The sequence below is a fragment of the Nomascus leucogenys genome, chromosome 16, assembly GCF_006542625.1.
Source record: "Nomascus leucogenys isolate Asia chromosome 16, Asia_NLE_v1, whole genome shotgun sequence".
Lineage (NCBI taxonomy): Eukaryota > Metazoa > Chordata > Mammalia > Primates > Hylobatidae > Nomascus > Nomascus leucogenys.
In genome coordinates this window covers 5,879,204-5,907,085 of record NC_044396.1, presented here as the reverse complement: position 1 = coordinate 5,907,085, position 27,882 = coordinate 5,879,204, and the positions used below count along the sequence as shown (strand labels likewise).

The window sequence follows — 27,882 nt, the reverse complement described above, 5'->3', positions numbered from 1 at the left end:
TTGGGAGGCCGAGGCGGGTGGATGGATCACTTGAGGTCAGGAGTTTGAGACCAGCCTGGCCGACATGGCGAAACCCCATCTCTACTAAAAATATAAAAATTAGCTGGGCATGGTGATGCATGCCTCTAATCCCAGCTGCTCGGGAGGCTGAGGCACAAGAATGGCTTGAACCTGGGAGGCGGAGGTTGCAGTGAGCCGAGATCATGCTGCTGTACTCCAGCCTGGCGACAGAGTGAGACTGTGTCTCGGAATAAATAAATAAATAAATAAATAAATAAATAAATAAATAAGCATATATACAGAACTTCCAGTCTAAGCAAGATGATGTAGACTTTTCTCTCCCTGCTAAGCACAACTAAAAACCTTGGAAATAACAGGAGACAACCGAAAGAGAACTCTGAAAGGTAGAAAGAGAAAGGTTAATTGGTCAGAAATCCCAGGTCACAGAAGCAGGGCATTTTATAATCCCCTCCACCCCAACCCAACAAAAGATAACCCAGGCCCAGCTTTTCCCAATACCCAATCTAGCAGGAGAAGGCATCCAGGTAGCCTTATTCTTCCTCCAAATTGAACAGAAGTCCTGCCAACAACATTAGACAAGCCCCACAGAAACAGCAAGGGGCACCAATTGAAAGCCCCCCATCAACATCTTGCTGGGAAATGCTCTCTTTTCCCACCACCAGTCTGGGACTCCTCTCTCTCACCTAGAGACCCCACTTGACAGAGGAAATTAGTAGGGGGATTCCACCACAAGCACCCAGCCCAGGAATGCTTTTGTCCCCAAAGGCTGGAGACTCCCCTTCCTTCACCTAAAGGCACCTGGCTCCTCAGCTACTACCAACAAGGAGTGTTGGGAGCCTCAGAAGCAGGAGACAAACCAAACAAACCAAAGAAGCACCGTAAAGACTCTGAAAAGTAGATTGTTATTGGAACCACTCACAAAAATAGGCTAGAACCTGCATGCTAAACCTAAAGAAGGGGACTGCCTGCTAAAATACAGCAACTTAAATAGAACCCAGAATCTCCCAACATGATAGCCAAAATATCCAGATACAAACAAAATCACCCATCCTACAAAGAAGCAAGAAAATCACAACTTGAATAAGAGAAGACAATCAGCTAACTCCTGTGCTGAGATGAACCAGATGTTGGAAATATCTGAAAAGCATTTTAAAGTAACCATCATGGGCTGGGCGCGGTGGCTCTCACCTGTAATCCCAGCACTTTGACAGGCGAGGCGGGTAGATCACAAGGTCAGGAGATGGAGACCATCCTGGCTAACACAGTGAAACCCCGTCTCTCCTAAAAATACAAAAATTAGCCGGGCTTAGTGGCAGGAGCCTGTAGTCCCAGCTACTCGGGAGGCTGAGGCAGGAGAATGGCGTGAGCTGAGATCCCGCCACTGCACTCCAGCCTGGGCGACAGAGCAAGATTCCGTCTCAATAAATAAATAAATAAATAAATAAATAAAGTAACTATCATAAAAAATTCAACAAGTAATGACAAATTCTCTTGAAGCAAGTAAAAAAAATGGAAAGTCTCAGTGAAGAAATAGGAATTAACAAAAAAGAACCAAATGGAAACTATAGAACCAAAAAAAACATAAATAATAAAACTAACTGGATGAGCTTAATAGTACAGTGGAGATGACAGAGAATAGAAATTGAGGACAGATCAATAGAATGTTCCCAATCCGAACAACCGATAAACAATAAACTGAAAACAGAGTCTCAGAAACCTGTGGGACAATAACAAAAATACAACATTTATAGCACTGACATCCTAGAAGGAGAGGAGTGAAACAATGGGACTAAAAGAGTACTCAGAGAAGTAATGGCTGGAAATTCCCCACATTTGGCAAAAGATAGAAACCTACAGATTCAAGAGGCTGAGAGAACTCCAACAGGATAAACCCAAAGCAATCAATGCCAAGAAACATTATAATTAAACTTCTGAAAATTACAGACAAAGAAAAAAATTTGAAAGCAGCCAGGGAGCAACAATGCATGGCCAAACACCCATTTGAATGGCAGCATATTTCTCATCTAAAGCAACAGAAGCCTGAAGGAAGTGACAAAGCATTTTTCAAGTGATGAAAGAGAAGAACTGTCAACAGAAAATTCTGTATCTGGTGAAAGTATATTTCAGGAGTGAACGGGGAAATACGTCCTCACATAAAGGGAATCTAAAAGAATTGTCACTAGCAGATCTCCTCTTAAAGAATGGCTAAGGGAAGTTCTTCGAAAGAAAGGAAATGATAAAGGAAGGATCTTAGACGATCAGGAAGAAGGAAAGAACAAGGGAGAAAGCAGAAATATGGGTAAATACAAAAGACTATCCTTTTCCTCGTGAGTGTTCTAAATCATGTATGATGATTGGAACAAAATTTATAACACCATCTGAAACTCAAGACAATGACATTTAAAAATGGGAGGATAAAGGAGCCAAAGTGGGAGTAAGGTTTGCACCTTCACTTAAACTGATATCAATAGATTGTGATGTCACGCATGCATACACATATATAATACCGAGTCACTGGGAAACCCATATAAAATAATACACCAAAACACCACAAATAAATCAACATGGAATCCTAAAAATGTTCAAATAACCCATAGGAAGGCAAGAAAAAAGAACCAGAAGAATGAGAAACAAATGAAACAAACAGAAAATTTAAAATCTATTTCAGCAGCCTACCATCTCCCCAGTTGTCCAAGTCCCATTATCTAAAACTTGTAGCCTTAAACCCTCACATAATAATTATATTGTGTAAACAGCCTAAGCATATATGTTATATTTTCCTTTCTTCTACACATGGTGGTGTGAAGGAAAGAATAAGGGAGAAAGCAGAAATATGGGTAAATACAAAAGACTATCCTTTTCCTCCTGAGTGGTGTGTGTCCTCCCACTCTCGTTGGTGATGTGTTCTCCCTCCTAGCCTGTACTTTGTATTCCCTTGACAATATATCTTAAAGATCATTCCAAGGAATGATCAGTTCATGAAAGGTTTTCTCATTCTTTTCATATTACCATGCAGTATTCCACGACATGGATGTCCCATGAGTTAGTTTCCTATTGATAGATATTCAGGTTGTTTCCCATCAAGTCTGTCTTTTTTTTCTTTAAATGCTGTCTTTTTAAAACCAACTTTTTGCTTCTCGGAGGGGGAAAGCCCGTAGTCCAGAAAGGTAGATAGCGGTGAGGAAAGGGAAACAATCTTGGTTCCTGATCCCTTTTCAGTATTTGCATGTCCTGATCCCAAACTCCTGGAGCAAAGATCTCATGCACCCAGCCAGATCAGATGCCCATTCATGTCTAACTAGCTCTGATTCAGGGAATCACAGCTTCCCACTACCACTTAGCAAGGAGGTGTGATTCAACTTTTACCGGAAGGGAAAGAGACAGTGTTCTCTAAAAAAGGGACAAAGTTGGGAAAGAAATTATCGGTATCTCCAGTTCTTCATTCTTTTACAGAATTAACCATAAAGCAGCCTCAAAGACCTATCTCAGTCCCTCCCGTGTCAATTTGTAGATCTTTATCATAGAGTCTTCCTGTGAATAAAGCACCTTTTTCGTCTATCATCTGAAACTCAACCATACTTCATTAGTCAGCTGATAAAATGGAGTCCCCAGCTACCTCAAAGGATGGCTGGGAAAGGTGACAAGAGGAAGGCTTTTACTGTGCCAATCCATCAGGTATTGAAGCTCTTGCCTTATTGACATTTTGTGAAGAGAATAAGATCTTTTTTTTTTTTTTCAAGGGATGCCAAGCTCTTTGTGGCAAAGCACAGTGAAAATATCAGGTACTACTGTGGATGAACAAATATCCAAGTCTAAAATTATCCTGCCCTTTGGTGCTGCTGTTTAAAAACCATTTATCTAGCATAAGATGAATTTGTGATCCAAGTCAAAAGTGACATATCACAGGGTGAAACGCATGGTATGGTCTCATCCAGGGCCTTCATTATGGAATAAATCTGCCTTTAGTATTGCAGAGCATAATCATCCCAAAGGGGTTGAAGTCTAAGGCTCATTTAATCCAATTTTATCATTGCTAGATCATGTCACTTAATCTGACCAGTGTTTGCATGAAATAAGCAAATATTTTACCTGCTTCTCCCACTGCCTAAAAGTCTTAAGTCTCCCCTTATCATGCTGTCTGAAGGAGACTTATTTGAGTTAATCTTTTAAATTCAGATAGGCCTAGAAGAAGTTATCCATTATTCATACATTTGCCTGAACTTTAAACTGGCCTGTCTTGCCTTTCCACCTAATTTAGATATCGCTCCAAGAGCCAACAGGAATTTTGAGTTAGAAAGCTAGTGTAGGAGGTGAGGAGGAGGGAGAGTCACTAGTGGACAGTGGGATGATTGAACAATTGGGGAGATGGGAGACTGCTGAAATAAGAAACTCAAAGCTTTTTCTCTGCATAACCTCAATACTCAGGCTCAAGACCCTTTCAAGTGACTTGAGAACTTGGGTTCACTGCAGAGTCTCTGCCGTCCTTCTTCTAGGGGTCTCCTCTGCGGAAGTCTTCCAGGGCGTAGGAGCCAGTTCATCTCCATGTAGTGGCATTGTCCACCAAGCCATGTTGCCACCCTGTAGCTGATGCTGCTTTGCCATTTGCTGTGTGGGCATGTCCACAGTCACTGCTAGACATAACCGTGGGTGCTAGACTCTGCTGCTGCAGCTCCCCTGCCACTCAGCTGCATCACCCTGCCAGGCGTGGTAGGCACAGAAGGTGCTCCTTGCCAACCTCTCAGTCCCCAAGTCCTCTGACCGCTCCTTCAGGCCCAGAAGCCTCTTCTGCTGTTTACCTTGAGAGCCGAGGGAGCACCAAATCCTCCTGGGCTGTACCTCTGGCAGGGTTGAGGCTGGGCATAGTGGATGGCTCCCTCCCTCCTCTTTGTGATATGCTCTGTTAGAGCCCCCTGTGAGTTCAAAGCATGGTAGAAAAGCTCCTTGCAGTTTTCCTTGTAGCTCTCTTTTTCTGTAAGACCCAGACAGCGGGTGAGCCAGACACTAGCAGTAATGTCACTCTGCTTAGACTCTAGATCTCATCCAACAGACGCCCCTCCTCCTGTGTCAAGGTCATCACACCTGGCTTTCCTAAGATGCATTCTTTTCCAGAAGATTCTACAGTTCCCTCCCCAGACTAAGAGGGGTTTGTGTCAGGCTGTACCACTGGTTCTTTAGACGTACCTAGCTGGGGCTGCCACAGCCGTGGCTTGTATTCCTTTCTGGAAGCCTCTTCAACTCTGTGGGACTTCTTGGAGGCCACTGCTACCAGCTTTCCAAACACATCGTGATGTGCCCTAACCCTGTGCAGTGAACAACGGGCGACAATGACTCAAAGAGCAGCCCTACCATATTCCTGCAGCAAGTCCACCTGATTCTGTGTTGAAGTGGGTAAATAAAGTGTTTCATTTTACTATTTGTTGCTCAGCAAGAACTGTGGGTGTGTCATTAGGTTTCCTCCTTTCTTGTTGGCACATAAAGGACTTTCACTCCAAAATCATTAGATTGTTGATCCATACAGCTACCTAATGATAGCAGAAGCCAAGAAGGCTTATCTGAGCATGTAGCAACCACCAGTATGTCTACAGTCTCTGACACTATCAATGGCTTTATACCAGCGAGTCTTGTTCATTATTCAACGAATATGTATTGAGCACCGCCTCTGCGTTGGCCACTGTCCTAGGTAAAATAGCAGTGAACAAAACAGACCTGCTTCCTTAAACCTGTTTTAAATGGGGCCAGGGGAAAGGGGAGGCCTAATAATGAACAAATAAGTAAGACACACAGCATATCAGATGTTGCTAAATGCTAGGAAGAAAAGCAGAAGAGGGTAGGGAGTGTTAGGAGTATGCTGGAAGTTCTACATTCTCTTTGAGATGTTCGCATAAACACTAAAATCACTCCATTGAAGTGTACTCTAAATATAATGTAGCAGTTAAGAGCACAGGGTATTTCTGAGTGTGGTGGTGCTTGCCTATAGTCCTAGCTACTCAGGAGGCTAAGGTGGGAGGGTCTCTTGAGCCCAGGAGTTTGAGGCTGTAGTATGCTGTGACTGAGCCTGTGAACAGCCACTGCACTCCAGCCTGGGCAACACAGCAAGATCCCATATCTAAAAATGAGTGCAAGATATTCGGAAAGACCTGAATTCAACTCACTTTTCTCAGCCTCATTCTCTTCATAAGTAAAGTGCAGATAATGATCCAATCTCAGAGGGTTGTGGAGGATCACATGAGATGATGCATGCAAAATGCTTAGCCAAGGTCTGGCACATGGGTACTGGGTGCTACAAAGGATACACAAGGGCCTGAGAACCGACCATACAGAATGGCAGTTTCCAAACTCAGCTAGGGCATGGGCGCAGGGTGACGTGCCAAGAAGTGTTGAGTGTGTGAATGAGAAAGAATGGATAGAGAATGTGCGTGTGTGTGTGTGTGTGTGTGTGTGTGTGTGTGTGTGTGTAGGGGGTATTTAGATTATGTGACATTTAGATTCCGTTGAATACATTTAAAAGAATGTTACAACTGTTTGATTTTAACATGCTGATGTTTATAATATGCTGAAAATTACATTCTTTGCATCTGTTTAATCTTATAAAAATTTTTAGATATCAAGTTAAAAATGTCGAAGGGACAGTTTCTCAATATTATTTTAAGAGGTGTCTAAGCAAAAAGAATTTAACTGGGGGTGGGGAGGACAGAAGAAACCCAAACATCCCACCGAGAGTGATGACAAGGAGGCATTCAGGTGGCTTCAGGGAGTGGCAGCCTGTGGGGGCGCAGCCGAGCCTCTTCCTGATGCCTTTCATTTGCTCCCTGGCCCACTGCGCTGTCCCAGCAGAGCACTGCAGCCTCACAGACTGTAGTTCCCTTGCTACTTTTCTGCCTCTCCCATTCCGTGAGTTCCTTGAGGGCAGACACTGTGCCCCTGGTCTCTCACTGTACTTCCAGCCCTAGCACCATGCTAGTATTTGCTGAATGCAAAAAAGAATTAGAAAATAGAAAATGTCTGTTTTATCCCTGATTATAGTCTCAGCTTCTTCAGGACCATTTCTCAAATAATTAGTTTGGTCACTTTGCTGAACAGGGAGTTATTCACTGACCCAATAAACAGAGGAGGGGCAGATCACCAAGAAAAGATACTAGCTTCCATCTGGGATCCAGAGCATTTTGTATGATTCTGGGACCTTCAAGTGAAAAGTAGTTAGGGGATAAGAAAAGGAAAACTGTAAAAAAACAGCCAGGTATGCAATTTAGAGTGTGTCTTCAGTGTTTAAAATCTCATTTGTAACATAAACATTGGTTTTTATTTACACCAATATGTACATTTTTGAAGTGAGCTAGAACAAGATTAAGATGCCCCAAAGTGAGGCTGACTGGTTTCTCTGGCATGTTGGGTGCAAGAGCCTAACAAAATGCTGGGTAAGAAATCACGCAAAGATCTAGCTCTTCCTTGGCTTTTTAGAGAGCCACAAAATTGGAGTGAGGCTGGGTGTGGTGGCTGTTGCCTGTAATCCCAGTAATTTAGGAGGCTGAAGTGGGAGGATCAATTGAGCCCAGGAGTTTGAGGCTGCAGTGAGCTATGATCATGCCACTGCACTCCAGCCTGGGTGACAGAGCGAGATCCAGTCTCTAAACAAAACAAAACCCTAAATAGATATTAACTTATAGTCAGGCTTGGTGGCATGTGCCTGTGGTCCTAGCTATTTGGGAGGCTGAGGTGGGAGGATCTCTTGAGCCCAGGAGTTTGAGGCTGCAGTGAGCCATGATTGCACCACTGCACTCCAGCCTACATGGCAGAGTGAGACCCTGACTCTAAAAAAAAAAAAAAAAAAAAAATCAAAGTGAACTAGTTTTGCACATTAGCACTTGGGTCTCTGTGCCTCATGGGTAAGCTTAATTCCTCCTTGTTGACAAGGTACCAAGTATTCTGATTCACATGACAGCAGAAGACTCAGTTGACTCTTTTTCATTTGACTTCACATGGAATTTTCTAGAAATTATCTTCCGGTTCTGCAGAAATGAGTTGCCTCAGAGTAGACCAAAGTGAGGCAAATTCTGTTTTCAAAAGGAGCAGAAAAGAGTGCCATTTCCATAATGATCTGTGGCAACCCCAATCTGTGGTGCTTTTACCAATCTTTATTAGCAATTACAGGTGAAAACAGAGACTGCTTATGAATAAAGTGTAAATGTCAGGGGAATGCATAGTTAATAGAAGAATTGTAAATATTTATAAGGCAGAGTGATGATTCAAGCTCACAAGATTAATTGACATTAATCTCTATCAAGCACTAATTTGCTTCCTGAGTTCTAAAACCTTCCACTGAAAAGAAGAGTATGTGAGGCCATACTCACAGCCCACTTGGAAGAGTTGTCTTCCGGTGGGCTGCATAACCTCCCTTCTCCCTCGTCAAGTCTTTCACTTGATCGGGCCTCTTAGTTCTTCACGCAGTGCCAATCTCAGTCATTCCTTGGTGCCGGAATCATTACAATCCATAACCTTTTCACTCACTCATTCACTCAGTATCTATTTAGTATTGGATAATTATTTATATTATACTATGAGAGATGAATATACATATAATATTCATTGTATTCATTAATATGAACCCTATGTTCAAGTTCATCTATCCCACTCACTATACTCTCCCTTGTTTTGCTTGTCTTTGAGACATATCTTTTCAACCTTATTAAATTTTACTCTATGTGGTAAACTCTTTAAATTTACTGGCTCTGGTTTGCAGGGTTGTGCAATCTTCCCCAGCAATGCTGGTCAGCAGAGAAACAGGAGTGGAATTAGTGGGTGGCTAATGTCATCTTCTTGGGGGTGAAACAGGAAATCGGAATGATTAAGAAATTGAGTAAGATGGTTTGAGCAGCATTCAAGTGCATGAACATAAGATTCAGCCTGTATAGTTAAGGAAATTGTCAGTGAGACTGCCAGTCTAGAAAAATAGGTCCTATTAGGTTTAAAAAGTGAATTTGGGGAGAAATGGGTTTAGGAAGAATAAGAGAACTTGACATAAAGATCAGAGGATAATGCTGTTTGGTTTTGCACTGAGAAACCTGAAAGACTAGAGACACTGGGAGCCTGAAAAGAGCTATTGGCAGGAACTGCTTCTGAAAACTACCAGGACCCGCTTGGAGCTTCGTCACTGGAACTTAAGCCGGGAGTCAGCAGGAGGAAGGCCTAGAGAGAGCAAGTGCTTGCTGAGAGCTTTGACTAGAACCAGTGGTGCGAGCTGCTATTGAAAGTAGGAGACAAGGTATCAGGCGGAGGAAGTCTGTACAGCCATTTCTCCTACACCCCAGTCTTATGCCCCCTTGACCTTCTAGTTCAGTAGAGATTGCTGGCCTGAAGAAAAACCACAAATGTAAATTTTCCCCCGGGAAACATAATAAAGTTAGATGCCCAGAAACTTTTATTGGGAGCTTGGGCCAGATACAGATATTTTGAGCTGTATGCAGCCTACAGATTCTGAGTGAGCTGTGGGCTGGTGGGTTGTGGAAAAAGGATTATATTATACAGTACACAGAAATCTTAGTGGCTTGCTAAAAGCTGTCAGTGACCCACTGGTGTCAGAAGTTCAGGTCCTCATCCCCTAAAGTAGTGCCTTATGATTGGTGTTGGACATGTATTTTATCTACTGTGTTTGCACAAATATCCCAGTTCCTTCTACCTTATTAGGGAGGGTAATGAACTGGCTCTTAATCAGCCATAGGAAAAAACTGTAGTGACCAGAAAGCTACCTAAAAAAAAAGATGAAGTATTGTTGTACTTTTAATCCTTACATTAAAAAAATCAAGTATAATGCCTCATAAAGTCAAGTTAATACACATTCTGGTAAAAATGTGGGAAAATACTTGTCAAGCAATGATTGAGACACAGTGGTTTCACCATCTCCACTACCACTAGAGGTCAGCACTTGACTCTACATATGGCTCTGTATGAGGGAAAAGACCAATTCTCTGAAACAGATCATCATCTATGGTTCCTGTTGTTATCTCATGCCATCTGTCTTGAATCACAAAGGTGACTGCATCCCAGAAAATGAGAGAACACTCAAACAATGGTTGGGGTGAGTTGCTGAGATATTCCATCTGCAAATGTGAGAAAATCATAGGATTGTGTAATGTGGCCTTCAGTGTGTCCTCAGTGGGGCCTTGCTGGTCAAAGTACTTGAATCATGTACTATGGTAGCAGGTGTTTCAGAAATAATTACACAGCAGGGGTAGCACTGGCATCACAATCTGCAATTTGAAACCAAATGGTGCCCTGAGCTTTCTATTCTGTCCCTTATGAAGGACAGAGACTAATCCTGGCCCAGTGGCTCCTGAGTCCCTGAGCCCTGCTAGCATTCTCAGCCACATACTGTACTCAGGCTTCTTGTGGGAGGGCAGTTGTACTAGGTGCAAATGCATGAAGCAGTTATAGGGGGTTTGAAGGATTTAGGGGCTGATCAAGAGAAAAGATATGACCACAAGAGGCAGTAACACATAATAAGCTTTGTTGGTGCTTGGATGCTTCGATATGGCTGTGTGAGAGGGGCCCTCACAGCATAAGACTGCCCAGGGGCTTTCAGTGAAGGGGCACCATCCGGGAGAGGAGGGTGAGGGAACTTCTAAGGAAGAGGGGGTCAAAACAGGGACTTATGGGTCTAGTTATGTCATCCAGCAGCATAGTAGGTCTTTGAGTCAGAGCGCTCCAAAGAGCTATAAAAGCTTGAGGTCTTATAACCACAAAGCTCTATCTTATCAAGAGTCAGCAGAAGCGGAGTGAGGTTTTGCAGGGTAGGTAAAGCAGACTGACTCTACGTGGCTGGAAATCTGATGGTCGGGCTACTTTTTAGATAACTGGATGTATTAAATAGACATTTCTCAGAAGAAGATATACAAATGGCCAACAAACATATTTAAAAATGCTCAACATCACTAATCATCAGGGAAATGCAAACTAAAACCACAGTGAGATACCACCTTACTCCTGCAAGAATGGCCATTATTAAAAAGTCAAAAAACAATAGATGTTGGCACAGGTGTGGTGAAAAAGGAATGCTTATACATTACTGGTGGGAATGTAAATTAGTACAACCACTATGGACGACAGCATTGAGATTTCTTAAAGATCTAAAAATAGACCCACCATTTGATCCAGCAATCTCACTACTGAGTATCTACGCAAAGGGAAAGAACACAATATATCAAAAAGACATGTTCATGCATGTACTTACTGCAGCACAACTCACGATTGCAAAGATACAGAACCAACCTAAGTGCCCATTGACCAATAAGTGGCTAAAGAAAATGTGATATATATACATCATGGAATAATACTCAACCATAAAAAAGAGAAAAATAATGTCTTTCGCAGCAACTTGGATGGAGCTGGAGGTCAATTATTCTAAATAGGTAACTCAGGAATTGAAACCAAAACACTGTATGCTGTCACTTACAAGCTAAGCTATAGGTACACAAAGGCATACAGGGTGACATAAGGGACATTGGAGACTCAGAAGGGGGAGGGTGGAAGGGGGTGAGGGATAAAAAACTACAATGTGTACTACTCAGGTGTCGGATGCACTGAAATCTCAGACTTCACCACTATACAATTCATCCATGTAACCAAAACCCACCTGTACTCCAAAAGCTATTGAAATTTTTAAAATATTTAAGAATAAATACATAAACAGTTAGATATATAAAAACCTGACTTTGGTGCTGGCAGGCTTTTGAGCTACTGGGTTTCAGCCTGCAGTGAAGAAATTTTAAAAAAGCTAGGGGCCAATACACAGAGGCTGTCTTTGGCTCATTTGTGTAACAGCATGTAAGGCCTTTGGTGGGATTAACATACAGTTGAAAGAAGACAACAAAAACATAAGTGATCATCAGGAGTTTCCTAGTTCTCACTGACTAGGTAATTTGTACCAATTGTTCCTCCTGCTGACAGCAACTAGAAAAACTGAAAGAACACACCCCCCCACCCCCCCACCCCACCCCCCACCGCCCCCCCACATATCTTAAAAGCATTTGAGAGTAAAGAATTACTGCTAACTGGGCCCTGATCTTGGAGAACAGAAGCTGAAAGCCTAAGCAGGACTTTAAAAAACAGCCCTACAGACAAAAGAGGAGAAAACTTGGACACTAGCCCAACAAGGATGAAGGTCCTGCAATTTTATTGAGATTCTGAAGTGCTATAATCCAGGAAAAAGGGTAAACTAGAAGGAAATCTTCTGTGGTTGACAATTACTTTGGTGGTCATCAACAACCATGCCCACTGGTTTTCATGTCCTTGTGTTGTAAGTCATGAATCTGGGATGGCTCTCTGACCCAATTTAACCCATAGAATATGGCAGAAGTGTGCTGTGCCTAAATATTAAAAAGGTCTACCAGTTTCTGCTTTTGTTTTAAGCTAGCCACCATTCAAGAAATTTAACTACCCCAAGACCATCTTGTTGTGAGAAGCCTCACCTAGCCATGAGGAAAAGCCACATGGAGGAGAACAGAGTCCCCCAGACAGCAGCCCTAGCTGAGCTCCCAACCACAGCCAGGACCAACTTATTGGCATATATATGAAACCATCTTGGGAGCATATCCATCAGCTCCAATGAAGTTTCCTCAGCCAATGCCAAGCAGAGCTCAAAATTATCCCCACCAAGTTCTGCTCAATGACAACATTTGAGCAATTAAATAAAATGCTTGCTGTTTTAAGTTGCTAAACTTTAAACTTTATGTAGCTTGTTACAGAGAAATAAATAATAGGAACACCAGTCTTGTATGGACTGCAAGTGAACTTTCAGTCATCTGGGTAGCCAAGGAAACCTTGATCTTTAATATTGGATTAAGATGATCTTAGTTCTGCAAAGACCACAGAAATCTGAAAATAGGAAATAAAAACACTTTCTGGTTTAAGATAATATCTTCTTAGTCCCCAAATTATTTCTTAAATATGTTTTAATGCAATGTTTGCCACAGAGATAAGCATACAAATCAAGACAATATGAACAAGATTTAGCAGAAATAATAGGAACAGAGCCATGAGAATTTTAGACATTTGAATGATCAGATACAGATCTTAAAATAACTATCTATGACCAAGAAGATAAAATATGAGACTGAGAATTTTTTTAAAAAATGCTGAAAATTATGGAAAGGGCTATTTCAGATTTGCAAAAGAAACAGAAACTCTACAACAGAAAATACAACCACCAAAGGAAAAAACCCAAAGGTAGGTTTTACCAGGTTAGAGAGTTGACTGGAAGATAGCTCAGAAGAAAATACCAAGGAAGAATTACAAAAAGATGGAAAACGAAAAAAGATTTAAAAATAGAAGATTTATTAACAAGATAAAAATGAAGTTTCATTAACAAGAAAGAATTACAAAAGGATGAAAAATGGAAAAAGATAAAAAACATAGAAGATTTATTAAGTTAGATATAAGCAAGTGGAGTCTAAAAAGGAGAGTAGAAAGAGAATGGGGAAAAGCCATTTGAAAAAACAACATGTCGATTTTCCAGGTTCATGAAAGATATTAAATCACATATACTCGATAAAAGCAAGCAAAATAAAGACAAAGAACTCTATACCTAGGCACATCACAAGAAAACTTCCAAAATCTAAAGATGTAAAGCCTTTATAGCAACAAGAGGAAAAAATACGTATTACTTGTAAAGCACAACAATTAGACTTACAGCTGATTTTTCAACCAAGGTAACAGAAGCCAGAAGACAGAGGACAAAAGTCTTCAATATGGTGAAAGAAGGTAACTGATAACCTACAATTCTACATCCAGGGAAATTTTCAAAATTGAGGTGAAATAAAGACATATTAAGTTTTTTTAAAGAAAACTGTGAATTAATCCCCAGTGGATTTGAAAAGAATGATAAAAGAATATATAATTTCTAAACCAACAGGGAAAAAAAGTAGAGTAACGAGAAATTAATCCAATGAGAAGGCAAGAAAGGAAAGGGAAAAGAAATATGAGTATATTTTAGAAGGGACAAATAGAATACGGTGACTAAACCTGAAAAATATCAGAAATTATGTGAAAAATAAATATAGACCAAATGCTTCAATTAAAAGAAAAAAGTCACTCTGAATAAAAAACTGACATCATATGGTTTTTACAAAAGACCCATCTAATATTTAAGAATATAGAAAATTTGAAAATAAAAGGAGGGGCAAAGATGCTATGCAGATGCTTACCAAAAGAAAGCTGTATAGCTTTATTAAAATTAAAATGAAGACAGAAAGCATCACTACAGATAAAGAGGGATACTTCATAATGATAAAAATTTGACACCCTCCAAAGTCTAAACCAGGAAGAAGTTGAATCCCTGAATAAACCAATAACAAGTTCTGAAATTAAGGCAGTAATTAATAGCCTACTAACCAAAGAAAGTCCAGGACCAGATGGATTCACAGCCAAATTCTACCAGAGGTACAAAGAGGAGCTGGTACCATTCCTTCTGAACTATTCCAAACAACAGAAAAAGAGGGAATCCTCCCTAACTCATTTTATGAGGCCAGCATAATCCTGATACCAAAACCTGGCAGAGAAACAACAAGAAAAGAAAATTTCAGGCCAATATCCCTGATGAACATGGATGCAAAAATCCTCAATAAAATACTGGCAAACCAAATCTAGCAGCACATCAAAAAGCTTATCCACCATGATCAAGTTGGCTTCATCCCTGGGATGCAAGGCTGCTTCAACATATGCAAATCAATAAACATAATCCATCGAGTAAACCGAACCAATGACAAAAACCACATGATTATCTCAATAGATGCAGAAAAGGTTTTTGACAAAATTCAACAGCCCTTCATGCTAAAAACTCTCAATAAACTAGGTATTGATGGAATGTACGTCAAGATAATAAGAGCTATTTATGACAGACCCACAGCCAATATCATACTGAATGGGCAAAAACTGGAAGCATTCCCTTTGAAAAACAGCACAAGACAAGGATGCCCTCTCTTACCACTCCTATTCAACATAGCATTGGAAGTTCTGGCCAGGGCAATCAGGCAAGAGAAAGAAATAAAGGTATTCAAATAGGAAGAGAGGAAGTCAAATTGTCTCTGTTTGCAGATGACATGATTGTATATTTAGAAAACCCCATTGTCTCAGCCCCAAATCTCCTTAAGCTGATAAGCAACTTCAGCAAAGTTTTAGGATACAAAATCAATCTGCAAAAATCACAAGCATTCCTATATACCAATAACACACAGCGAAATCATGAGTGAACTCCCATTCACAATTGCTACAAAGAGAATAAAATACCTAGGAATCCAACTTAAAGAGATGTGAAGGACTTCTTCAAGGAGAACTACAAACCACTGCTCAAGGAAATAAGAGAAGACACAAACAAATGGAAAAACAGTCCATGCTCATGGATAGGAAGAATCAGTATTGTGAAAATGGCCATACTGCCCAAAGTAATTTATAGATTCAATGCTATTCCCATCAAGCTACCACTGACTTTCTTCACAGAATTGGAAAAAACTACTTTAAACTTAATAGGGAACCAAAAAAGAGCCTGCATAGCCAAGACAATTCTGGGCAAAAAGAACAACACTGGAGGCATCATGCTACCTGACTTCAAACTATGCTACAAGGCTACAGTAATCAAAACAGCTTGGTACTGGTACCAAAACAGATATATAGACCAATGGTACAGAACAGAAGCCTCAGAAATAACACCACGCATCTACAATCATCTTATCTTTGACAAACCTGACACAAACAAGCAATGGGGAAAGGATTCTCTATTTAATAAATCATGTCGGGAAAACTGGCTAACCATATGCAGAAAACTGAAACTGGACCCCTTCCTTACACCTTATACAAAAATCAACTCAAGATGGATCAAAGACTTAAACGTAAGACCTAGTACCATAAAAATCCTAAAAGAAAACCTAGGCAATACCATTCAGGACATAGGCATGGGCAAAGACTTCATGACTAAAACACCAAAAGCAATGGCAACAAAAGCCAAAATAAACAAATGGGATCTAATTAAATAAACAGCATCTGCACAGCAAAAGAAACTAGCATCAGAGTGAATAGACAACCTACAGAATGGGAGAAAATTTTTGCAATCGATCCATCTGACAAAGGGCTAATATCCAGAATCGACAAAGAACTTAAACAAATTTACAAGAAAAAAAAAACAACCCCATCAAAAAGTGGGCAAAGGTTATGAACAGACACTTCTCAAAAGAAGACATTTATGCAGCCAACAGACACATGAAAAAATGCTCATCTTCACTGGTCATTAGAGAAATGCAAATCAAAACCACAATGAGATACCATCTCACGCCAGTTAGAATGGTGATCATTAAAAAGTCAGGAAACAACAGATACTGGAGAGGAAGTGGAGAAATAGGGATGCTTTTACACTGCTAGTGGGAGTGTAAATTAGTTCCACCTTGTGAAAGATAGTGTGGTGATTCCTCAAGGATCTAGAACTAGAAATACCATTTGACCCAGCAATCCCATTACTGGGTATATACCCAAAGGATTATAAATCATTCTACTATAAAGACACATGCACGCATAAGTTTATCGTGGCACTATGCACAATAAAAAGACTTGGAACTAACCAAAATGTCCATCAATAATAGACTGGATAAAGAAAATGTGGCACATACACACCATGGAATGCTATGCAGCCATAAAAAAGAATGAGTTCATGTCCTTTGCAGGGACATGGATGAAGCTGGAAACCATCATTCTCAGCAAACTATCAGAAAGACAGAAAACCAAAAACCACACGTTCTCACTCATAAGTGGGAGTTGAACAATGAGAGCACATGGACATAGGGAAGGGAATATCACACGGTGGGGCCTGTCAGGGGGTGGGGGGCTAGGGGAGGGATAACATTAGGAGAAATGTTTAACGTAGGTGAAGGATTGATGGGTGCAGCAAACCCCCATGGCACATGTGTACCTATGTAACAAAATTGCATGTTCTGCACATGTACCCCAGAACTTAAAGTATAATAAAAAAATTGATTCACCAAGAATATATAACAGTTATAAGTTTACGGGCTTCTAAAACACATGGCCTAAAAGATACAAAACAAAGAGTTGGCAGAACTTTAAGGAGAAATCTGCAAACCTACATTCATTGTGGAAAGTTTTAACACATCTGGCTTGATAAATCAATAAAATGGCTAAGGATATAGAAGATTTGAACAAAACAATTAATAAACAAAATCAAAAACTATAAAAACAAAGTACCCAATAAGAACAGACTATATACCCTTTTCAAACACACATGGAACATTTATAAAAATAATAAGACATAAGGCAAGTCTCAAATTTTAAAGGATTTCAATCATACCAAATATGTTCTCTAACAGCAATGCAATTATGTTAGAAAGCAAAATTTTTAAATAGCTCAAAATTTTCCATATGTTTGAAAATAAGGAGGTATAATTTAAAATAACTCGTGGCTAAAAATAACAAACCATAATTAAAATTATAAAATATCTGTAATTCAGTGCTACATATTAAGATGTGAAATGCAGTCAAAATAGCACTTAGAGGAAAATTTATAGAGTTTAATGCACGTATTAGAAAACCAAGCCCAGCAATAAATTTTAAAAATACATAATGACCAAATTGAGTTTATCCCAGAAACGTAAGCTTCATCTAACATTTAAAAACTCAATCAAGGCTGGGCGCAGTGGCTCACGCTTGTAATCCCAGCACTTTGGGAGGCCGAGGGGGGCGGATCACAAGGTCAGGAGATCGAGACCACGGTGAAACCCCGTCTCTACTAAAAATACAAAACAAATTAGCCGGGCGTGGTGGGGGGCGCCTGTAGTCCCAGCTACTCGGAGAGGGATGGGGGCTCTTAGCCAAGGCAGTACAGTAAGGGAAGAAATGTAAATGATATAAGAATTCGAAGGGAAAAAATCCAATTATCACTTGAGCTTATATAATTGTCTATGTAGAAAATTTAAAAGAATGTATAATTTAATAAAATTTGGACATGAGCTTGGGAAGTTGGAAGGATAAAAAAAATCAACATACAACAATTATTTCAAACCTAAGCATAAAAATAGAAAAATAATTATTTTTATCTGCAATAAATAATTAGGAACATTTTTAAATGTCAAAACCACAAAAAATTAAGCTCCTAGGACTAAATCCAAGAAAACATACATAGGACATAAAGGTAAAAATGATAAAACTTTAAAATTTGTTACAAAGATCGAAATAGGTGGACATATTATACAAAAGTCAAACTCCAAATTAATCTATAGAGTCAATGCAACTGCAATAAAAATCTCAATAGGTTGTGTGAATGTGTGTGCATGTGTTCGTGTGTATGTGTGTGTGTGTATGTGTGTGTGTTTAAATTGACAAGCTCATTCTAAAATTCATGTGGAAATGTACAGGACCCAGAATAACCACAGAACTCTTGAAGAACGGCAATATGGCAGAATTTGCTCTTTAAGATATGAAGACATATTTTAAAGCATCACATGTTAGACTGTTATTGGCCCAGAAATAACCAAATTGACCAATGGGGCAGAATAGAGATCCCAGAAATCCAGGGAAAGGATTTTCTTTTCCTAATAAATGTTGCTACAAGAGTGGAATATCTATATAAAGTAAGTGAGATTAGACATCTACCCTCCAGCACACGAAAATGTCAGGTATAAATGGGCCATAGACTTCCATATGAAAGGAAAAGCCATAAAGATTTTAGAGTTATAGAGAGTTTATAGAACAATATCTTCCTGAATTGAGGAACAAATTGGTTAATTCAGTAAATTAAAATAATTTGTGATTACCAAGAGATACCATAAAGCAAAACAATAAGAAAGCCCCAGAATGGGAGAAGATATATGCAATACATATAACTGACAAAGAATTCATATCTAGAATATGCATTCTTAAAATACCACAAATTAATTTTAAAAACCAAAGTAAAAATCTGTAAAGGACTAACATGCACTTAGAGAATATCCAAACGGTATATATAGCAGCCTCGTATAAACCACGAGATTGACAGACATTAAAATATTTTAAGAGCTGGGACAGCATGGTTAGAATCAGGCCTCAGGTGACTCAGAGATTGGTAGAGAGTGGTAGGTAGTAGTAGTTTGATTGCATCTTGAAGTGTTGGATGGGGCAAGGAAGAGAATGGAGCAAAACATTGTAACTCTTAGAATTATGCCACTGCCTCAAAATAGGAAGATCTTGAGGGCTTTAGATAATTATAACTATAAACCACATGTTTATCTTATCTGCCACTAATTAAATTCACTATGCATTTTAGTTGAAAGCTGTCATTAGATTTTGAAGTGGAAATTAGAGGCATTGAATGCTATTTCTAATATTAGCTATAGCCATTCCACACTGACAGGTGACCAAGAGTGTAGAGACATTTAGAATTAAAGGCTCACATTCTGGTTAAATATTATGTCACTTTAAGTATCAATGTAGAAATGACAACAAATACCTTTAACAATGGATAGGTGCCTATTCTATTTAAAAATACTCCAAGCACTTCCTTAAACCCTACATTCTATAGTTGTTTCCTTGCTCTATGGACAACATGCAAGAGGGTGAGGCATTGCACGACCACCTCCTTGATGGTTGTGGAATTTTGGCAGCTGTCTCTACTCACCATATTTCCCGAGGATTCCTCAGAGCCAAGAGTATCTGCCAAGAGGAATCAAAATGTTGCTGATGACCAGGAATTGGATGTGTTACAAGTGGAGGTGTTCCAGCTCTCTGAACTTGCCAACTCCATTGTTAGGAGTGTGATAAATGGATTGGGTGCATCTGCCCTTGTGAGCTGACAGAGATCCAAGCTGTTTAAAAAATGACAGGAAGCCACCCTAGAAACAAGAAAATGTATGTAAAGAGGCATTTTCCAGAGATTTCTTCCTTCCTGTTTTTTTTGTTTGTTTGTTTGATTTGGAGTCTCGCTGTCGCCCAGGCTGCAGTGCACTGATGCAGTCTTGGTTCACTGCAACCTCCACCTCCCGGGTTCAAGCAATTCTCCTGCCTCAGCCTCCTGAGTAGATGGGATTACAGGTATGTGCCACCACACCTGGCTGATCAGTAGAGATGGGCATGTTGACGAGGCTGGTCTCAAACTCCTGACCTCAAGTGATCTGTCGGCCTGGAGATTTCTTCCTTTCAAGGCAGAAATAACAGCCCTTTCATTTGATTGGCCTAGACATAATATCTTTGGAACCATAGGGGGAAATGCTGCAATTCCTATTTCAGGGCCCAGAGTGAGAATTCCAGGAATATTAATAGTGCTGAAATATAGTAAACATAAAAGTAAAAAAATGACAAAGGGCATTTTATGCTATTAGCAAATATTTCATTATAAAATCTGTAGGTAAAAAAACATGTCTCCAATGGTCCTATCTATAAGAATTTATAAATACCCCAGATATCTTTCAAAAAGGATGAAAAATGTTTTGGTTAAATAAATTTAAGATGAACCATCATTGTTTGATTTTTAAAAATTTATTCTGAGTTTAGGATTAGAATGGATTATACATCATGATTTATGCTTTTAAATATTTTGGTAATTTAAAGCATCCTGATGCTGAGCTCCTTAAATATTCATCTACTTCCTAATCAATAATACTTCAGTTCCTAAAATAGATGTGATTTGTTCCGTTTATCATGTAGATTGATTTATAAGGTGTACTTTACTTTTCTGCTTTACTTCTGGACTTACTGTTTTAAAATGAAACAATTTGTTCTAAACTAATACAATAAATAAAAGCTTAAGGTGTGTTCCTACATAGACGTGTGATAGGCACAGTAGGGAGATGAGTCAGGTGGAATTTCCAGCAGAGTCCCTCAGGAACTGCTTTCTGATCCACAGAGGAAAAGGCCTTACGCCCACAAGAAAATTTCTATAGATTATTAAGTGGAAAAGCCTATTTAGAAAGAGGCCAAATATGCATTTGAATACAAAGGAAGTCAAAGTATTTGTTCAGAAAACCAAGAGATAGTTAGGACTTGTGGAAGATTAGTGAAGGGGTCTTAATTTTGTTCAGGAGAGACTTTTTTGATAGCTGAGTTGAACTTTTAGAATATATGTTGTGACGTTCTGTTAATTCTGGAAAATTCTTCTGGTTCTAAATGGAAGTTTGGTGTAAACTGGTCCGGTTGCTGAAACTCTTAAAGGTCTGTAGGGGCGGGCTACTCATAAATTCTTGGTAAAAAGAAATTTCGCATATTTGCCAACAACAAATGTCTCTCAGACAGTCATGCAGATACTGAGAATTCCTCGGGAAATGTGAGAGGAGAAATAGTACTATTGCGCCTGTGCATTCGAAAAAAGGGACATCATTTAGTGAAAATGTACTTGTTAATCACCGCTAGTCTCAAACTTACCATTTCACAGTATTTGCACTAATAAAGAATATATAAATGAACAGTGCCCTTCTAAAATGCCATGGTTCATTCTTGTCAATTAACACACTCTCCTTGTTTTTCTTTTATTTTAAAAGAAAATTGGCCCTGAAACATCATCCAGACAAGAATCCAGATGATCCAGCTGCTACTGAGAAGTTTAAAGAAATCAACAATGCCCACACAATACTTACCGACATTTCAAAGAGAAGCATATATGACAAGTACGGATCGCTGGGACTCTACGTGGCCGAGCAGTTTGGAGACGAAAACGTTAACACCTACTTCATGCTGTCGAGCTGGTGGGCAAAGGTGAAACTGAATTTCCTTTCTTCACAATCTCCTGTAAGACCATGATATTAATCACTCTTTTAGATTCCATCTCAAAGGAAGTCTAACCTTCCTGCTATTAAACTCTGGTAAATAAAAGAAGATATTGCTTCCACTGAATGCTATTATTTAGGATCATTTCTGGTTTAGCTCATCAAATAATTGTAAGATACAACATGATTTAAAATACTTCTAGACATTAATTTTATTGAATTTGAAGCTTCAGATTAATTCTTTATAATGACTAATTAAGGACTGACTCATTGCTCAAAACCAAAAATAATTTATTAGTGTGACAACTGCTTAATAAATTATTACGGGGCAAATTTAGCCATGTCCTTTTCTATCTATAGCATAGTCTACATCAGCAAACACAATACTGGGGAGAATGAGTGGTAATTATGTCAGAGACTCACTTGGAGCCTGCTGTGAGGTAGAGGAGAAGGAAATGAGGGGAAAAAGGTGAGAATTTACTAGTGGAGGACAGGGAATTGGAGAGGCAGAGACAGGGGGACAGAGAGCAAAATGGATACCTAGTCAAGAAAAGGGCGACATTTTTAGGGCTTAGTGCAATCAGAATTGACTTTTGTGTGGTAAATTTTGTTTGGTTTCCTGGGAATCTCTAGTATATATATGTTCGGTGATGGTTTTTATTTGTTTGTGGTATTAATATCCTTATCTTCTGATAAAAGTATATTTACACATGGGTCATACATGTAGTCCATCAACATATTTTCTGGACAGTTCACATTCATATAAGTTCCAATACATAATAACAATTATTAGATATCTAAAAAGGCAGGTTTAACAGTAGTATCTGATTGCTATTTTCTTCCACTAAATCTTGCTAAATTGAGTTTTATGTATGCAGGAAGAGAGAGAATATGCTTTTGTACATCAGCATGCAAAAGGATTCTTGCAACCTAGCCTAATTTGCTTACTATAGTCCTCAGAGTTCTGTTTCTCGGGGATACCTGGGATTCCCATTTGAAACCCCTTTCTCTGTTGTTGAAGACTTAGGGGAGAGACAAGTTCCTGTTGAGCAGATTTGGAATTTGGAATGAGAGTGTACACACTGACAATGTCATTTACGACAATAGATTGAATGTTCATAGGACAGTACAAGCTTTTGTGGGTTTGCGTGGGAACCCAACCTCTGGGCGTGACACTGTTTCCATGGAAAGACACTGCAGAGGCAGGTCCAGATAATTACACACATCCACCTGATGGCACATCAGGGCCTGCTTGCATAAAAATGAGAATAAACTTCCTTGCTTTGGAAGCTGACATTGATCAAAATTCATATGGACAAGCAGAATCTGCCCAGTAGTGTGAGAGATACACAGAATAATTCCTGGTGTGGTTCTTTAAATATAAGACCATAGAAAACATATCTTTTCCTTCTCCTTGTGCCAAAGCCCAATTCCACAGCACCCATCAGAGTGGCCCTGCATGTAGCAATAGTGTGTTAAATATGCACTACATGAATGAATCAGTGTACCACAAAGATACGTACTTATAAAAATATTAGACACCTACTTGTGCCTAGTACTGTAAGGGATAAAGCAAGGTTATTTCCACAGAAGGCAAACAATCAAGTTGGAATAAAGAACAGAACATTATATGAATGAAAAGAAAAAGTTCAGAGAAGAGAATATGGGAATTGCATAGTAAAAACAAAAAGGACAAAAATAGCTTAAAAAAGGGAGGAGTTTCTTGGGGCAATGGCTCAAGAACACTGCACAGGAAGCTGCGGACACAGTTAGTGAGGTGGCAGGTGTTGCAGTTGTTTTCAGAGTAATTTACCTAAGACTACGAAAATGTAAATTTTCCATAGCGAAGAGATTATATGTTTGAGGATGTGACTGAAGCTCCCTTACTCCAAGCCACCAGAGGCTCCACCTCATACCTGGGGCCAGAATCAGAGATGAAGTCCAGGGCTACGAAGCAGGAGTGGAGCAGGTGAAGGCTGTCAGCATTAAAGATTTCTACCTGAAGTTATTGAAGAAGTACACAGGCACACAAGTCCTCTTTATCCCTCTTGCTCCCTTAATTAGATAAAATCTGTGTTTCAATTAAAGGTATATAAACCCTTTTCTTTCTATTTCAAATTACATATTTTTGATAAAATCTTAAATTGATTTGCTCAATTCACAAAAACTGACTGTTTATAACTTCACAGTGGAGGAGTTGAGAGTTTCTTTTAATTTTTAGCTATAACAAACAGCAAGCAAACCTTTCATGTTTTTGGGGAAATCCTGCTGCTGTTCACCAGGTGGAGCAAATCATTTGTTTATTTATTACTTTATACAATCATTAATTCAGCTGGTATTTTATAAGCATCTAACACATACCAGGTGCTAAGTCCTTTGATAGGAGGAACTGAAAGATGACCAGCTGCCAGTGCCAGCTTGCAGGAAGCTCACAGTCTAGTCCAATGAGACAGAGCTATAAACTGATCAATGTTCTAAAAGTATCACTTAAAAAAAGCACCAAAGTAGAAGTCTGCATGAAATGCAATTGGGGACAAAGGAGGGAGTCATTGTTTTGGGCAGGATCAGGAAAGATGTCATAGAAGGGATCTTTAAGATGAGTCTTACACACCAGGTGGATATTTTGTTAGGTGACTGGGGAACTGGGAGGTGGACGCCCAGACAGATGAATCCACAGGGAGAGCAGAGCTATAAGGCAATGAAAGGCAAGAACAGGGCTGTGCTGGTGCAGGGAGGCATTGGCAGAGACAGATCACCATAATAAGGATCTTGGCTGTATCTCAGAGGCAGGAGCGCCATCGCATGGGTTCAAGAGAACATGTATTTCAGAAAGTTCACTCTATCAGCAATGTGCAGCATGGATTTGAGGGAGGCTGGAGGGGAGGCAGGGAGGCCAGTTGGGAGGCTGCTGAAGTGTCCCGACTAGACATAGTGAAGGTCTGTTCTGAAGCCCTGCTGGCCAGGATAGAGGCATGAGGGAGGATGCGAGACTTGAGGAGAGACGCTGTCCAGGACTTGGTGACCAGCAGGAATGTGAGTGTAGTTGGGGGAGGTATTGGACAGTTCACTCTTTATCATTCTGGTGAGAATGATTCAGCTCCCCTGGGCAGGGGCTTGCTAACTTATTTGACCTGCAGAGGTTTTGTTGGTTGGGTTTTCGGTTGTTGTCTTGCTTTGCTCTGCTCTTAATAATGATCACCATATAGCTTAAGAATAAAAAAGGAAAGGCCATACTTTATTACTTTGGCTACAAGTCATTTCCTCTGGGTCTAATTTATTAGGCAAACTTTACCAGGAAATTGGTTTCTAAGGAAGTGAAATAGTTCTTATGTGGAGTAAGGATGAGGGTGAAGATGTGGCCTGTGGGGTGAACTGTGAAGTCTTCAGGTCTCTGGAGGTACCTGGGTGCAGACTTGATTTCACGGGTTCTCCCCTCACCCCATCACCCCTCATCCTCATTTTGCTTTGCCTCTGTTTCCCTAGGCCCTGTTTGTCATCGTTGGCCTCTTGACGGGCTGCTATTTTTGCTGCTGCCTGTGCTGCTGCTGCAACTGCTGCTGTGGACATTGCCGGCCCAAGTCATCAGTGCCAGAAGAGGACTTCTACGTGTCCCCAGAGGATCTGGAGGAGGAGATCAAGTCTGACGTGGAAAAAGGTGGGGTAGGACGACAGCAGAGGTAGAGAGTGTCCACTCACAGGCCTGAGCAAGCACCAGGTCCCATGGGGACAGCTATCACTATAGTAGGAGAGCTCCTACAACCAAATGGGTGGAACCTCACAGACTGTCAGCTTTGGTACAGCTTCTAGGGAGAATGAAAAGATAGATACCTTCACCAGGCATAGAGAAAAGCAGTGCCTGATACCGTTAGAAAGAAAATCATGAAATATGCTGATAATGAATGAGAGGAAATATAATTCAGGTCTCATTACAAGAGAGTGAGCACTTGATTCCGGGAGGATTGGGTGAGAATGCTCAGGGCAGGAGAACCAAGGTAGAAATTTTTTCACAGAAAAAGTATTTCAGCTAGTTCCTTTAGGATCTCCTTTGAAATAAAAGAAAGTGGGCATCAAAAAAAGTCACCAACCCTTGACTTTGCTTCTTTTTAATGACTTGATTATGAATTTGGGTGAACTAGGCGAGAGAAGTCCTTCTTTACCTGAAATGTAGCTTATTTCAGGAGTAGCCTCAAACCAGCATCAAGGATGGGACTATTTGCTTTGCTAACCCACCTCCGTATGTCCATGTGTATGAATGACTGTGATGTAGTACTTGATTCTTCAAGTTCATTCTATCCAGAAACGAAAAAAATTTTTTTAAATGTAAAGAAAGATGAGATCTCACAGGATTCACAGCACCAGGAATACTTTATGTCCTCTGGGAAATGCCTTTGTTTAAAGAAGCTGGGATCAGACCTGCCATTGTCCTGCTCCACCTTACAGCCAAGATCCTCCTGTCATTCTCTCCCATTATTCTCTCTCATAGTTATCCTGGAGTACAGACTTTATCACTGAATCCCCAAAAAACCTAGACAGTCAAATAAAAGAATTACTTGATAATTCAGACAGTGGCCCATTTTTGTCAGAACTGCTAAAATTAGGAACAGTGTACTTTTCTGGACTATATTGTACTCTGATTCTTTTGATCACACTGCAATGGAAATTCCAGGTTGTCAAGCATTGGAGACTAGTTAAAGGCTTCTGCACACCTTTTATTCCCTATGAAATGCAGTGTTAAGTAATATCCAGGTATTACCCACCCTGACTCCAGCTCAGAGGAAGGGGTCTTCAATCATGTGAATTGTACAGATTCCCAGACTCTTTCAGGATTGGGAGCTCAGAGAGGACAGAAGGAGTTTTCTTGAAACCTGGGACCCCTTGTTGTGGGGACCTGTAGGTGGCCAGTCCAGCAAACAGAGAGGGTGTTCTGACCATTTTTTATTACTGACCTTGAAGCCAAATTGTGGGCCCATGGTGAAACAGAATTATAACTTTCTTTTCCTTTATTTGAGATATAAAAGGACAAATTAATCTTTTAATGGGGGCATATATACCAAGAAGACCAAGCAAGCAGGATTACAAGTAAATGGGTTGAGGAGTAATGTATGCATGGAAACTCCTTTTCTTCAGGAAAAGGTCCGTGACATTGACACAACTTGCCTGAGAATGACAATCCTAGCATCTGAATCCTATCTGCTCTTGTAAAGGAGAGAAACTGTTGCAAGATTATGTCAGGGGTTGCTGGCCCCATAGACCATAGGATCTCCCATAACATCCATCAGCCCAGCCCAGTACTCAGTCACTGACAGGACCAGAAGAGACAGCAAGATAGGAGAGTATCTTCAACAACCTCCACTGGGTCAACCTAACTGAACTTTTCCTTTACAGTGGGAAAACCAAACCTAGGTGACTTGAACCTAGATATTCCCAATCCAGTGTTTCACACTTCTCTGAACAGCCTCACAGTCTTTCCTGTTTTAAATTAGATAAAGGCTCCACCAGGTCATTTCAGTAGACCTTCTTTGTGGAAGATTTCTTTTCTGGAACAGAAATCCATAGCAGGTGCCAGATTCTACCCAGGTTTCCTCCCTGCTGGGTGATTGGTGATGAATCTACATGTCTCTCACTGTTCTCAGCTCTGACACCCCAGAGCTACCAATTCCATCACAGAGGTCAGATCCTGGATGAAGTAAACCACGATCCTGTTTGACTATGTTAAGAATTCTTAACCAAAAGGAAAACCTTTATCTTATTTCTAAATATTTAACAGCTCCTATGCAGGGATCCAGATTTTGTGGGACTTGAAATTTACACAATTTGGGCAAACCTCTTTAAGAAAAAGAACACAAAATTAGATCTGAAAGTGAATATATATTTAGAATGAGAAGAAGAAATCACAACAAATTGCAAGGCTTAAATACTTAACAATACCATAAATTTTACAAAATCTAGAAAAATCGCAATTGTTTAATTAACTGCCTGGCACACCTCTGCAATACGCTTCCCCTGAGGCTTTGTGGCTGCACATCCATTGATTGCTTCTTCATATTAATATAGCAATAATTTTGTAATATTTTCCTTTTTTTTTTTTTTTTTTTTGAGACGAAGTCTCTCTCTCTGTTGCCCAGGCTGGAGCGCAGTG

General features: G+C 39.9%; 1 protein-coding gene across 2 annotated transcripts in view; it reads left to right on the top strand.

Annotated features, from left to right (window-relative positions):
- DNAJC5B (DnaJ heat shock protein family (Hsp40) member C5 beta) overlaps nt 1-27,882 on the top strand; it is an 85,803-nt gene that overhangs the window by 39,694 nt on the left and 18,227 nt on the right. For both annotated transcript variants that reach the window (XM_030795260.1, XM_003274810.4), the window contains exons 4-5: nt 21,519-21,732; nt 25,227-25,398. In XM_030795260.1, the coding sequence (XP_030651120.1) occupies nt 21,519-21,732; nt 25,227-25,398 (386 nt within the window). The remainder of the gene's footprint in view (nt 1-21,518; nt 21,733-25,226; nt 25,399-27,882) is intronic.